General features: G+C 38.9%; 1 protein-coding gene across 16 annotated transcripts in view; it reads right to left on the bottom strand.

The window, feature by feature from the left end:
* Positions 1-12,261: 12,261 nt before the first annotated feature.
* LOC108047614 (neurobeachin) overlaps positions 12,262-14,696 on the bottom strand; it is a 191,179-nt gene continuing 188,744 nt past the window's right edge. For all 16 annotated transcript variants that reach the window (XM_044461041.1, XM_044461046.1, XM_044461050.1 and 13 more), the window contains 4 exons: positions 14,352-14,615; positions 14,088-14,284; positions 13,814-13,965; positions 12,262-13,408 (listed from right to left, as the gene is read on the bottom strand). In XM_044461041.1, the coding sequence (XP_044316976.1) occupies positions 13,318-13,408; positions 13,814-13,965; positions 14,088-14,284; positions 14,352-14,615 (704 nt within the window). In that variant the 3' untranslated portion in view covers positions 12,262-13,317. The remainder of the gene's footprint in view (positions 13,409-13,813; positions 13,966-14,087; positions 14,285-14,351; positions 14,616-14,696) is intronic.

The raw sequence follows: 14,696 nt of genomic DNA, 5'->3' as shown, positions 1-14,696 counted from the left end.
GTTTTTGGGAGGCGCTGTGTCATTTCTGTTACCCACTTTACTTGTATTTCATAAGGCAAGCGGAGAGTCAGGGATGAAGAAGTGGTGAAAAAGCGGTGAAGTGAGGGTAGGGTATGGAAAGGAGCTCGGAAGGAAAGGGTCAAAAAGGCTGAGAGCGAGGGTAAGTGCCTTTTTCGGTACCCACTGCACTTGCATTTTATAATGGAGCAGCAAGAAAAGTTGCTGTTCAAGACAATCAAAATGAGATATATAAAAAAAATTGACGGTTGGTGGTTGAAAAGGAGTGAGGTATATACAAAAAAATAGTGCATCCGGGGAAAACTAATCGAAGACATTCAACTTTTCTTTATCGACAGCGCTCTGGGTGTGGCAATAAAGGCCTGTCGAATGCACTGGCATTGCCCCATCCCCACTGCCCTTATCATCCTTGACCCCCCTTGAAAAAATCAACGCCCTGAATCCGGCCCTGAATCCGCCCGCTTCACTTCAGCTGACTACAGATTCTTCCTGTTTTTGATGTTGTTGATTCGTCGCGCTGTCACACCAGGGCAAAGTGCTTGGCGAAAAATAATTTTCTGCGACTTATTAAATTTATAACGATTTTAGTTTTATAAAATCGGGAGACGATATCATAAAGCTGCCATAGAAACGACCGAAAAAATTTATCGGAACTTTAAAAAACTGGCTTTGGGGAAAAGTGACCCAAAACCTTCACTTCTGAACTCATAACTTTTCTTATAGACATCCGACTTCAAAGTGGCATACTTCTAAATGATCGTGGCCTAATTCTCTAAAAATCAGTGTTTTCAGTTTGGTTTGCATTTTTGGGTCGATTTTTCGTTATTTTTATGATGTTACCCCTTTCCAAATTTTCGGAAAACTGGCTTTGGGGAAAAGTGACCCAAAACCTTCACTTCTGAGCTCATAACTTTTCTTACAGACATCCGATTTCAAAGTGGCATACTTCTAAATAATCGTGGCCTAATTCTCTAAAAATCTGTGTTTTCGGTTTGGTTATGTATTTTTGGGTCGATTTTTCGTCATTTTAATGATGTTACCCCTTTCCAAATTTTCGGAAAACTGGCTTTGGGGAAAATTGACCCAAAACCTTCACTTCTGAGCTCATAACTTTTCTTACAGACATCCGATTTCAAAGTGGCATACTTCTAAATGATCGTGGCCAAATTCTCTAAAAATCTGTGTTTTCGGTTTGGTTTTGTATTTTTGGGTCGATTTTTCGTCATTTTAATGATGTTAACTTTTTACCCCTTTCCAAATTTTCCGAAAACTGGCTTTGGGGAAAAGTGACCCAAAACCTTCACTTCTGAGCTCATAACATTTCTTACAGACATCCGATTTCAAAGTGGCATACTTCTAAATGATCGTGGCCAAATTCTCTAAAAATCTGTGTTTTCGGTTTGGTTTTGTATTTTTGGGTCGATTTTTCGTCATTTTAATGATGTTAACTTTTTACCCCTTTCCAAATTTTCCGAAAACTGGCTTTGGGGAAAAGTGACCCAAAACCTTCACTTCTGAGCTCATAACTTTTCTTACAGACATCCGATTTCAAAGTGGCATACTTCTAAATGACCGTGGCTTAATTCTCTAAAAATCTGTGTTTTCAGTTTGGTTTGCATTTTTGGGTCGATTTTTCGTTATTTTTATGATGTTACCCCTTTCCAAATTTTCGGAAAACTGGCTTTGGGGAAAAGTGACCCAAAACCTTCACTTCTGAGCTCATAACTTTTCTTATAGACATCCGATTTCAAAGTGGCATACTTCTAAATGATCGTGGCCTAATTCTCTAAAAATCTGTGTTTTCGGTTTGGTTTTGTATTTTTGGGTCGATTTTTCGTGATTTTAATGATGTTACCCCTTTCCAAATTTTCGGAAAACTGGCTTTGGGGAAAAGTGACCCAAAACCTTCACTTCTGAGCTCATAACTTTTCTTATAGGCCTCCGATTTCAAAGTGGCATACTTCTAAATGATCGTGGCCTAATTCTCTAAAAATCTGTGTTTTCGGTTTGGTTTTGTATTTTTGGGTCGATTTTTCGTGATTTTAATGATGTTACCCCTTTCCAAATTTTCGGAAAACTGGCTTTGGGGAAAAGTGACCCAAAACCTTTACTTCTGAGCTCATAACTTTTCTTACAGACATCCGATTTCAAAGTGGCATACTTCTAAATGATCGTGGCCTGATTCTCTAAAAATCTGTGTTTTCAGTTTGGTTTGCATTTTTGGCTCGATTTTTCGTTATTTTTATGATGTTACCCCTTTCCAAATTTTCGGAAAACTGGCTTTGGGGAAAAGTGACCCAAAACCATCACTTCTGAGCTCATAACTTTTCTTATAGGCCTCCGATTTCAAAGTGGCATACTTCTAAATGATCGTGGCCTGATTCTCTAAAAATCTGTGTTTTCGGTTTGGTTATGTATTTTTGGGTCGATTTTTCGTTATTTTTATGATGTTACCCCGTTCCAAATTTTCGGAAAACTGGCTTTGGGGAAAAGTGACCCAAAACCTTCACTTCTGAGCTCATAACTTTTCTTATAGACATCCGATTTCAAAGTGGCATACTTCTAAATGATCGTGGCTTAATTCTCTAAAAATCTGTGTTTTCCGTTTGGTTTGCATTTTTCGGTCGATTTTTCGTCATTTTAATGATGTTAACTTTTTACCCCTTTCCAAATTTTCCGAAAACTGGCTTTGGGGAAAAGTGACCCAAAACCTTCACTTCTGAGCTCATAACTTTTCTTACAGACATCCGATTTCAAAGTGGCATACTTCTAAATGATCGTGGCCTGATTCTCTAAAAATCTGTGTTTTCAGTTTGGTTTGCATTTTTGGGTCGATTTTGCGTCATTTTAATAATGTTACCCCCTTCCAAATTTTCGGAAAACTGGCTTTGGGGAAAAGTGACCCAAAACCTTCACTTCTGAGCTCATAACTTTTCTTATAGACATCCGATTTCAAAGTGGCATACTTCTAAATGATCGTGGCTTAATTCTCTAAAAATCTGTGTTTTCCGTTTGGTTTGCATTTTTCGGTCGATTTTTCGTCATTTTAATGATGTTAACTTTTTACCCCTTTCCAAATTTTCCGAAAACTGGCTTTGGGGAAAAGTGACCCAAAACCTGCACTTCTGAGCTCATAACTTTTCTCACAGACATCCGATTTCAAAGTGGCATACTTTTAAATGATCGTGCCTTACTCCTCTAAAAATCTGTGCTTTCAGCTTTGCTTGTATTTTTGGGTCGATTTTTAGTAATTTTTATGAAGAGTTGAGATGATTTGTTTTTTTCGTTTAGTGTATGACCCACCAGCAATTAGTTTCGCAAGCATTTCGGATGCTGCTGCAGTTCGTCTTCATTTTCATCTCCATTGTGGAGCAAGTGTGGTTCTTGAGTTATCAGTATTTTGCGCAGACAAAAGCAAGATGACTGGGGATGGGAAATTGATTCGAACCCCGTTGGCAATGTCAGAATGAATTGAAATGAAATGGAACGTGACCAAATTTGGCCACATGTCAATATGCTAATGATGATGTGGCGCTGCCAGCTGCACGCCCCGCCCCGCCGCCCCTTTTCCCCAAAAGCAGTTTTCACTATTGTTTTCAGCCTTTGAAAGGGCAGCAAAATCAGCAGCAATACAGAAGCAACACGAGAAACATCGTCTGCGTGAAAAGGCTTTAAGCAAATGACCAGAGAAATGGGACATGTGTAGAGAAGGGGTTGCAAAGGGGGTTCGATGGGGGAAGGGAAGGAAAGGGAAGGGAAGGGGGGACAGGGAAAGCAGGATAGAGCAAGCGGACACAGCGGACACAGGCATTCCCATTGCCATGGCCATGTTGTGTAATTGGCGGCCCGAAACGAATTGAAATGGGAAATGGCAAATAAATTGAATGAAACGTGTACCGCATCCACTGGGAGTCGAACAAGGACGGAAAACAGACAAGAAGAAAGAGGGAGCGAGAGAGAGGGTGATGGTGGTGGAGTGGGAGAGGGAGAGGGAGGTGAAAGCACCACCACAGGTGAACGAGAGGGCGTGGCCTGCTGTTGACCGCAAAGTGCCGTTTCCCTTTCCACATCCGCCTTTCTCACCCACTCACCCACTCCCACACCGCTTCCGCATCCGCATCCGTATCCGCATCCGCATCCGGCCGAGGCCATTAAATATTTACCAACAGCACACGAAGATCACATCGAGGCGGGAAATTCACCGCATTCTGCATTCTGGAAAAGCGGGAAAAACTAAAGGGGCGGACTTTAAAGCAAACGCCTACAAGCGGTTCGTTGATCTCTGCTCCGATTTGTAATATAAAAGGAAATATATATGGGACAAATAAAACATTTTATCCTTTTTATAGTTTAAAAATCAAATAAAAAATAATTGTATATTTTAATTTGGGAATTCTCATTTTAAGCCTCAATTCTCAAAAGCGCACACAATTATAAGAAAAACTAGCTTTTAGAATGCGATTTCTTCGATTGCCCTTTAGTAACTAGTTTTCTTCAAAAACAGTTTTGAATTTATTATTGTTTTCAACATTTTATGCAAATCTCTTTAAAAGAAAATGGTACGTTGCTGATTGTCTATTGCTGCGCAACTTCCTTTTCCTTGAAGTCTCTCGGAAATCCTCATAAAGTTGACTGTTCATGGGGTTTCCCCCCATTTTTTTTTTAGTGCCAACAGATGTTACCCCCTTCCCGCTGGCGCGTTTTTCTTTTTTAAATAACTTTCTTGGTGCGCTACTTATTTCCTTTTTTTCCATTGTTTTCGAGGGCAGCGGGAAAATGCAGAGTCTGTGGCACGATGCCAGCTGAAAGGCAACAAAATCAACAAAGGAGCGGCGAGCAGATAAAGAATTAATTTTGCACAAATACGCTTACATGCTGCGTAATAGTCGGTCGGCAGTTTGCACTTTTCGCCCGATCCCGGCGACTCCTACTATATCCTATATATGGGTGCGCATATATGTATGGCATGGGGGCATGCAAATGAAAGGATAAAGGATAAAGGCGGGGGAAATTTGTCTGGTTTGTGCATTAAGCGTAAGCTGTAACAAATGACAGGGGGTCGCGGGGGCTGGGAAAATGTGTGGAGTGGGCAAAGTGCGGGGGAAATGGGGAAAGCGGGGAAATGCGAACAATGGGAACTGAGCCAAAGTCCCGCAGGACAATGACAATTTGCGGGCGTTGACAGTTGCCCAAAAAGAATAAAAAAGAAATAGTGTTTCATTGGGCATATGTGCACATGAAAAAATTATATTTGAAATATTATTTGTGCAAAAATATTTATTCATTTTATAGGGGGATAATAACATATCTTAAATATAAAACATTTAAAACTCGCTTAAGTCCCCTAGAATCTAAAATGTTTGACTGTTTTATTGGTAGAATTAAAAATTCCTTGAAAATCATCTTTAAAATTATCTTCATCGGCACAAAAAAGTATTTCTTTAATAATTTCTTTAAAAATACTGAGTTGTGTACTTTCCATAGAGAATTGATCGTTAAAACTTTTAGGAGTTTTAATGATAAGTAAATCGCTGTGGTTTGTAAATTAAAACTGCCATAATTATAGTTCGTTCAGTGCGCATTTTGGAGTGCGTTTAAGTGTGTGCCAATAAAATCCGCATTTCATAGGGAAAGACAGCTTCTCCGCCGGGGCAACTTTGGCTCTTGTGGCTAACCCAATTTACCTTAATTAACCTGCTGAATATTTCATTAATCAAACATTCCCCCACACACCCACACACCCACACACACACACACACACTTATCGCTTTCAATTAGGCTGCTCTGACATTTTTACACCCTGTTAGCAAGCAAATAAAAATCCCTTCGTGTTTTTCCTTTTTTTTTTTCGTATTTCGCATTTCAATATCTTGCAGTCGCTCTTGTTTTTGTTGTTTGGCAAAGGTTTGTAATTACTCACCGCAGCTGCCACTCTGCCCCCCGTGCGCCCCCTCAACTAACTGGTTGACTGACTTAATTACAAATTGCATTATTTATCGGGCGACAAAGTTCGTCAAACTGCAGAGTCCCAAGGACGAAGATTGAGGGGGCGGAGTGGCGAAGGCACTCGGATCCAGGAGCTCAACGATAATCGACATTCGAATGTGTGGTGGGTGGGTGGGTGGGTGGTTGGAGACAGGAGTTCCCAGGAATCCTCAGGAATCCTCAGCTTCTACTACAACGGCCACAACCATTTCTCCGCTTTCACCCACAAATAACTCAGCTCCTGCAGTCTTTTGCATGCGGCAGCTTAGATTCTTCAATAATACGTACGGGAAACTAAAGTTGCAACTTTAAGCGGAAAGTTTTGGTGGCCTGTGATACCCTTTTGGAAATGTGCATAACAAAGAATATAATTTAAATTAGTTTTGACAACGTTTCGGAACTATTTCCTTTATAATTTGCATCTCGTTAAGCTACCTAATTAATTATGTGTTTATTAAATATGCAAAAATGGTCTTGCCAAATGTGTATTTAGTAAATATTATATAATAGTAAGCCATTAACTAATGAAAATTGTAAGTATTTTATGTGGTATAAACGTTAATTGTCCACAAAGGAAAATCATAGCCCAACTAATCTCATTGAAAATTAGGAAAATCCATTTGAACACGAATAAATTATTTATAGTAATTAGATTTGTATGTTTTTTATTTGTTAAATATCTCTTCAATTATGAGCCGACAATAACATTTTTAATCATAATATTTTGAAATTAATGGTATAAAATAGAAAAACAAATAGGATCAGATGATCCTTAATCACAATGCGCAAAAAACATGTCGATCATATTATTCTGATCGATTTTTTAAGTTTAAGGCAACCACATTAGAGTAGTACCCTTATTAAAATCTCTGTAATGATGGAGATGAAAACATGATTTGGATTTTTATACATGTAGATGGAAATTGCAAAACAAATGTAAATAACTTAAATAGGTCTATAATCTAAGTACTTAACTCTTAAAAGTTCTAAGAAGGTATTCCCAGGTCGAACGCAAACACATTAGTACCCTAATCAAAATACCTTTAATGTTGGACATTAAAACATGATTTGGATTATTATGCATATAGATGAAAATTACAAACTGATTATAAGCAACTAAATAGTTCTATAGTGTTAATTCTTAACCGCTAGAAGGTATTCTTAGGTCGAGAAATAGAACCACATTATTCCACAATCCACTGGTATTTTCGGAACCCTCTCGGAAATCCTTTTGAATTTATGTCACCTGGTCAGTTGTAGCTTTCCCCTTCCGGCTCCCCGCTCCCCCCTCCCCTTGTGGCGGCACCTTTGTGCATACATATGTGTGGTTGGTGGTGCAGGTGGTGGTGGTGGTGGTGCAGGCGGCCCGGAGGGGTGGTGCTGAAAAGTATGCTACGCTCTGCGCACATGGCACATAATTGAGTGACAACGTGGTCTGAAACATTTGCCAGGCGGACACCGTCAAGTGCTGGCCAGCCAGAAAGGGGTGGTGGGTGGTTGGGTGGCTCGGTGGTTGAGTGGGTGGCTCAGTGGGTGGGCGGTATATTCTGGGGCTGCCTTGGCTGGCAGCTGATGCAGAGCATTTGAATTTGTAATGAGATTACACACAGACAGAGACGCAGAGCAGAGCTATATCCCTACATACATATATACACATATATAGCGAGGATACAACACCTGCTGTCTCCCCGTCTTTTTCGCTCTCAACATCGTTCTATCTCTGTCCCTTGATGGGGCAACTGTTAATTGTGGCCATAATTAAGGTGACCCCGAACCGGTTGGCCATACGCAAAACGTGACGAGCTCATTAATTTTATATGCTTTATTTGCCCTCAACTGTCCTGCAACATTTCCCATCTCGCTTTATTTGTGTCCCTTTTTTTTGCTAGTGGTGCCATCTCTATTGCTATCTCTACCTTTACTGCTATCCCCATCTCTATCCGAGTCCAAATTCAGTTTGCTTTTTCTCATTTGTGTGTTGATTTAAAACCGAGATGCATGGGACGCAAGATGATGATGGTGATGCTGATGCTGGTGATGATGGTGATGATGACTCCAGTACGTTGTTAGCGCTGTTGCTGCCACTTGGCTGCTTTATGTCATTGCTGGTTAAGCGATGCGTCTAATTTGCAGCTGCTGCCGAAGCTGGACGGCTCCTCCAAGGCCCCTTTGCCACGCCCCTCTCCCCTCGATTTGCCAGGGAAAAATTTGCATTCCGTGAAGCAGGCAAAAACGAGAAAAGAAAGTGAGAGGAGCTAGCAAAAAAGGGATGACAAGGTGCTGCGCGACTGATAAAACTTCAAATACTCTTGGATTTATTGGCTTTATTTTGTTTCAAATCTAACATGATTTCTCTACTTTTTAGCATACGCAAATTATCCAAGCTTCAAGTACTTTAAATTTCAAGCGAGAAAACTGTAAGAAAATGACTACATCTCTTTAGACTATACTCAATGTATTGGTATTTGTTGTGTTATTTCTAGAAGCATCGTTGTATTACCTGTTATGGAAATATTCAAGTCTTAAGTACCCAGATATGGTTCCAAATAACGAATGTAAAAATAATTAAACCAGGTAATGTATTATTATCTCTTGTAAGGCAAACTGTCGTTTAAAATTATGATACGCTTGACAAGGGTATAAAAACCCACACACCCGGTGGCAGTGGGTGAGAAATTGTTTGCATTTACTTTGGCTTCGTCCTGGTTTTGGTCCTGGTTTTAGTCCTGGCAAATAGTAAATGGAGGCGTCTGCCTGTTGACTGCCACCTGGCAGTGTGGCGATGCTCCGTCTCTAAACCGCGTTGCTCGTTAATTTTGCAGCATTTCCGCTAGCAATTTTCAGGCAACTCCTGCTGCTACTTCATCCTTCGTCCTGTGTTCCCTAGTTGTTCTTGTTGTTGTTGTTGCTGTTGTGTTTGCTGTTGTTGTTGCCTGCAACCGGAAATGCAGGAAACGGATATTACACGCTCCAGAAAACACACAGCGGCGGGGAAGGAGTGGTGGGTAACTGGAATAATATGAAAGAGATATGACTTTTGATGACAACGTGGATGGCGGCGTCTGCTGCCGCTGCTGCTGTTGCAATTTGATGCATTTTCCGTGTTTAGACAGCTGCCCCCAAAGTTGTCCTTAGCGCCTGGCCCTGCTTTTCCTTTATCTCCACCGCTTTACCCCCCTCCACCCACGGCTTTTCCGCTTTTCCCTGCAATTGCAACTGGAAACGCAATTGGAGCGTGCAAAAAGGAGCCAAGGAACGCGAACGAGGCGCTTTAATTGCTTAGCCCATGGAATTGTTGTCTCGCTTTTCCATTTTTCCCGCTCTTCGTTTTTTTTTTTTTTCTTTCTCGTATTTCGTATTTGTTGGCTGGCTGGGATTTTTCCTTTCTGGCTGTTCAATTGTTGGGAAAATGAAATTATTGCAAGCTGGCAGAAACGGCAAAACCAGGTCACAGCTGAAAAAGAGGATTTTGGCCAAGATGAATTGACTTTCCCTTCCCACGTTACGCCAAAATAGAAAACAAATTTGCTGTTTTGTTTTTTTTTTTTTGTAAGATTTCATTGTTTTTGTTCGGTTTTATTTTGTATTTTTTACTCTTCAGTTTTTTTTTTTTTTGCATTTTTGTTTTTCTTTATTGAACATAATAATTTGTTTTTGTTGTTGTTACTTTTAATGCTTGCTCACTTTCGCTTGTTAAATTTGTAGCTTAAATTTAATTTGAAATTTTTCTTCAACGCTCTTTCAACGCGCGACCTTTAATTACTTCCATGAAATTTAATCTTTCTGTTTAGTTATAGTGTTGTGTGAGTGTGTTTTTTTAGGGGGGAATGTGGTGTGTGTGTGTGTTTGTGTGTAAACTTATTTTGTTAGAATTGTAGCGTATTTTAAATTTAATTTTAATATGCATAAATTGTTTGCCCTTCGCCCCTCGCTAGCTAACCATTCGACCTCTCTTTTCTGCCGCTTCATCGCTTTTCGCATTATCATTTCCCGTCTTTGTTAATTATTTAATGTGTTAAATTTTCGCTTGCTTTTATCAATTTCATTGCACGCATTTTGCAAAAAAAAAATTTACATTTATATATATCTATATATATATAAATGGTTTTCGTTTAGCAATATTAATGAACATTTATTTCGTAGCTTTATCTCTTTATGTATTTTGTATTTTGTATTTTGCATTTTGTAATTTTTTATTTGTATTTTGTATTTCGTATTTTGCTGTCTTTTGCTTTTGTTGCTGCTGCTGAATAGATTAAATTGTTGTTTTTGGCTCTCATTTGTTTGTTAGTCTGCTATTTAACAATGTTGACAAAATATATATACACATGTATATCTATATATATTTCGATTATGTGTGTGTGTGTGTTTTTGTGTGTGCCTGTCTTTAGCTTTAACTTTGCCTGCGATTTTCGGCTTTATTCACTAATTTTAAAATTCCTTCTTCCGCCAGTGTAAATAATTATATGAAATAATTCTTGCCCGTGCATGAGTAAATTTCGTAAATATTTTTTGTTTTTTGTTTTTTTTGTATTTTTCCTTCATTTATAACTTTACTTTTTGTGAAGTTTTCGTTTTCATTTTGTATAAATTTAAAATTGTCAGCCATTTTGTTGTTTGTTGTCGTTAATAAAAACGTTATGTAATTTATTTATATTTATGTTATGTTTAATACAACTACCGTCTCGATCTTCCAACTTTTTTATCCTCGCTAAGTTCTATAAAAAGTGCGTAATTAAAAATTGTTGGCGTCCGCAGTTAATATTCATGTTTTCTATATTCTTTCAGTTAATAGCTAAACTTTTAATCCCATATCATATTTAGATACACACGCTTGTGTGTGCAAAAAAAAAATGTAGTTACTGCCCAGAGTGCGAGTTTTCTGCCTCGACTTTTCTATCGAGTTCAAGTTTTCCGCTTTCGCTTCATTGCATTTCCTTTAATTTGATTTGATTTAAATTCCCTTCTTTCTTTTCCGTTTGCGTGCTTAGTTGCTTTCGTATTGGGCTTTAAAAATATTTTACTCTTAGGACCGTTTTCCATGGATTTATGTACAACATTTAAATCACTAATAGTTGTAATTTTTATCGTCACCTTCGCTTTGCCCCGGTATTTAATTAACTCTCGTGGACGCAACAAAACGAAAAAATCGGAAAATAAAATATTTGCCGTTCGCGTGGATTATTATTAAATGTTTATTTAATTTTTAAATTTGCCTGGGATCCTTGTTTATTTTTTCCGTTCTAGCTGCTATTTGCATTATGCTTCTTAAATATGTACACACAGAGAGTGGAAAAATCGAGTCCGTACTAAAAGCGAATTAAGTTTGTATTTTAAGTAATAAATTTGTGGAGTTTCTTTAAATCTGCAAAAAAACGCACACGGAAAGAAAAAAGAATACGTCAAAAATCATTTGTCTTAGGTTATTTTCTTCAATCTCCAGATCAAATCGGACAAGACACAACAATTAGAGCTGAAGAAACGTCCGTATTTTTTATGTTTATCTGCAAAACAGGATGATTCTTCAGCTCTACACAACATATACATTTACGATACCTATATGTGGGTTCCAATTTTATTTGGGGGAGGGTTTCTTTCAGCTGGACTTGATTCAATTTGTATCGCTTTTGCGCTTTTACAACCGAATGTGTACGTTATTAGCCGTAAACTCTATATATACTTGAAGTATCGTTATAGTAATTGCCTTAGCTCTCGTTTTTATATACAAATCTAATCGGTAAGTGCCAGAGTGGTGCGCCATGGATGGATTGTTTGGTTTTTTTTTTTTGTTTGGTTTGCAAATCGCTCGGGAAAATCAAAGGCAGAATCTGCGGTCAATATATATAAAACACCTCATCCTGGACATACGTTGATTGGTTTTGTTTTGAGGAAGCCAATTTTTCATTTTGTGGGGGTAGACGTAAGGGTAGTAGGCTAATTTTGGACGCAATCGAAAATTTTCTCACTTTTACCTAACAAATGTAGCTAAAAAAAAGTACAAAGAACAAACAATTGAAGAGAGTACACAAAAAAACAACGAATGTGTGTAAAGACTATATTTTCATGTCGATTGTTTTTATTTGTGTTCGCTCTCGTTTCGAAATTAGCAGGCGGTGCAGCATGGCGTATGCGTGATATTTGTGGATCGAGAACAAAAAACGATATCGCCGCCTTTCGCTTGGATAAGTTTTGCATATTCCGCTTCCGTTGGCGGATATATGTGTAAGTTTATATATATATAAAATGCCTTTTAATATGTTTTTTTTGTTTTGTTTGTTTATTTATTATTATTTTCTGTGGCTCTTAGCAGCGTTGATAATTTAGTTGTTGTTTAGATTTTAGTTAGCGTTTTTTGTTAGTTTAGCTACAAATACATATGCGTGTGTGTACTAAAATATCTCGTATCCGCCTTTTGCTTCACTTCCGTTTCCTGCTCCGTTTTCCTCTGCTTTCTCTTTTCTTCTCTATTTATCAGCTTTATTGCCTTGGCATTGTCCTTGCTTGGTTACCTTGTTTATGTGTGTGAGTGTCTGTTATAATGGGGTGTGTTTTTTTGGAGTGTGTGTGTGTGGGTTTGTCACAAAGAACTAACGCTATAATTAAAAATTGGCTTTCTGCTTTCTCTACCATTTTTCTCCATTTTGGCCGCTTTAGTTTCATCATTTTCTCCCTTCATTTGCGTTGCGCAGCGTTTTTTTGTTGTTTGTTTAAATTTTTATGAGAACTTTTGCTACGTTGGTATTATAATGCATGTGGAATTAGCTTTAGTTTTAGATTTACTTTTAGATTTATTAACTGCTTATTGCGTTTTATAAACACTAACTTCATTTGTCTTATTTCAACTACTTACTTAAGCCGCCAGCTTCATCCTCTTGCCTTCTCCTCCGTCGCCTTCTTCTGGTTCTGCCTTCTGCTTTTGCCCTCCTCCATTTTGCCATAACTTAACATACATTTCGTTAATACTAGTAAAAAAAATGTTTTCATCTTCTGTTCTGTTCTGTTCCGTTCTCTTTTTTTTTTGTTACTTTTTTTCGACTGGCTTTTATGGGCCAAACACACACTAATGCACAATTAATACTAGACAAAAAAAAACATAGTTTCGCTTACTAGCCTAAAGTTGTAAAGGTCTATATAGAAAAAAACCGATCCTCCCTCCGTGCCGCTTTTGTTTTAAGTACTTCGTAGTTGCTTTGCGATCGCTTCCATATTTTATTTCCGTTTCCGTTTCAGTTTTCATTTCCGTTTCTGTTTCCATTTCCTTGGCCTCTGTTAACTGGCGAGTCGGGGGGTTTTGGAATGCCCAAGTGTCCAAACTTAGTAGCGCTGCTGGTACTCGTGGTGCCAGCGGTTGAAGTCGATGTGGAATACTATGATCGAGCCCGTCGAGAGTCCGGCCAGAAGGTATCTAGTAAGTTGGCAGAGACGAAAGGGGAAGAAAGGAAGAAGAGCGGGGAAAAGAAATGGTTAAATACGGATAAAACCATAATGTATTATTAAAAGCAATAAATTGCCTAAAATAATAATTTGAAAGCTTTAAAATGATTCTCTTTATACCAAAATGTTTGGCACTCTTGAAAATTTTTCAAACTATATTCTTAACTAAATTATATTTTAGTATTTTTTTATCGAAATAGCTTTTAGTTTAATACTTTTAATATGCATTAACAAATACGCTAAGATAAGAAGAGTGCTATTTTGGGAATCAAATATTATCCTTAAACATTTCAACATTAAATGATTAATGTGAAGAATGCGTTTTCGGGGATTAAAATATGTAATTTAAGGGAGCTTTTTTCAAGATTTCACTTACTTCTGATCGTGGGTCAAGGCCAAAGATCGGATGCCCGCGTTGCAGGCGGGGAAGGCATAAAGTGGTGCTAGGTTGAAGGTGCGCCACACCTCCACGATGCCGCGATCGCCGGCGGTCATCAGGTATTCGCCATCGCGCGACAGCAGCATGCACTGCAAAATTGAGGGGCAAGAAATGACAGTTTTTTGCATTATAATTATGAAATAAACTTATGATTAAGAACCAAAGAATCTGGAAAATTTGTAGATAGAAAGAACTGGGGAGGCAAACCCACCTGTAGATTGTCGTTGTGCGTCTCGTGGCGCAGTTTCTTGCCATTGATGGTGTAGGCGGCCACGTTGCCCTTGTCGTAATTGATGACAATGAAGCCCTCGCGGGACATGGTGATCAGTTCCGGGGAGTGGAACTCCGCCGGTGGATCCAGGGAGCGCAGCAGGTCGCCAAAAGTGGTGTGGATCAGTACGGGTCCGTCTGGAAGTGGAGAATTGACTTAGTGCCCCGACTTACCAATTGAATACCCCCGATGAAAAACACTCACTTGACGATCCGGAGACAACCAGACCCAATTCGGCACTGATCACCACCGAGGTCACCGCCTGTTCGTGACCCGTCAAAGTGGCCCGTGGCGTGGGCACATCGCCCTCGCCCACAATGCTCTGGGTTCGGGCATTCCAGTGCCACAGGAGCACCGTGCAATCCGCCGACCCGGAGGCTATGTAGCAATCCGAGGTGATGTTGCACTCGGAACGGGCCATGCACGTCACCACTCCAAAGTGACCGAACACAATCTGCACGATTTTCGCTGGAAATAGAAAAAAAGTAGGTGCTTTAGAAAACTAAATTAAAAAAGTAGGTGCTTTAGAATCCTAAATTAAAAAAGAAT

The sequence above is a fragment of the Drosophila rhopaloa genome, unplaced genomic scaffold, assembly GCF_018152115.1.
Source record: "Drosophila rhopaloa isolate 14029-0021.01 unplaced genomic scaffold, ASM1815211v1 contig_3, whole genome shotgun sequence".
Taxonomy (NCBI): Eukaryota; Metazoa; Arthropoda; class Insecta; order Diptera; family Drosophilidae; genus Drosophila; species Drosophila rhopaloa.
The sequence above is the reverse complement of the archived record's forward strand: the minus strand, read 5'-3'. Positions and strand labels throughout refer to the sequence as shown.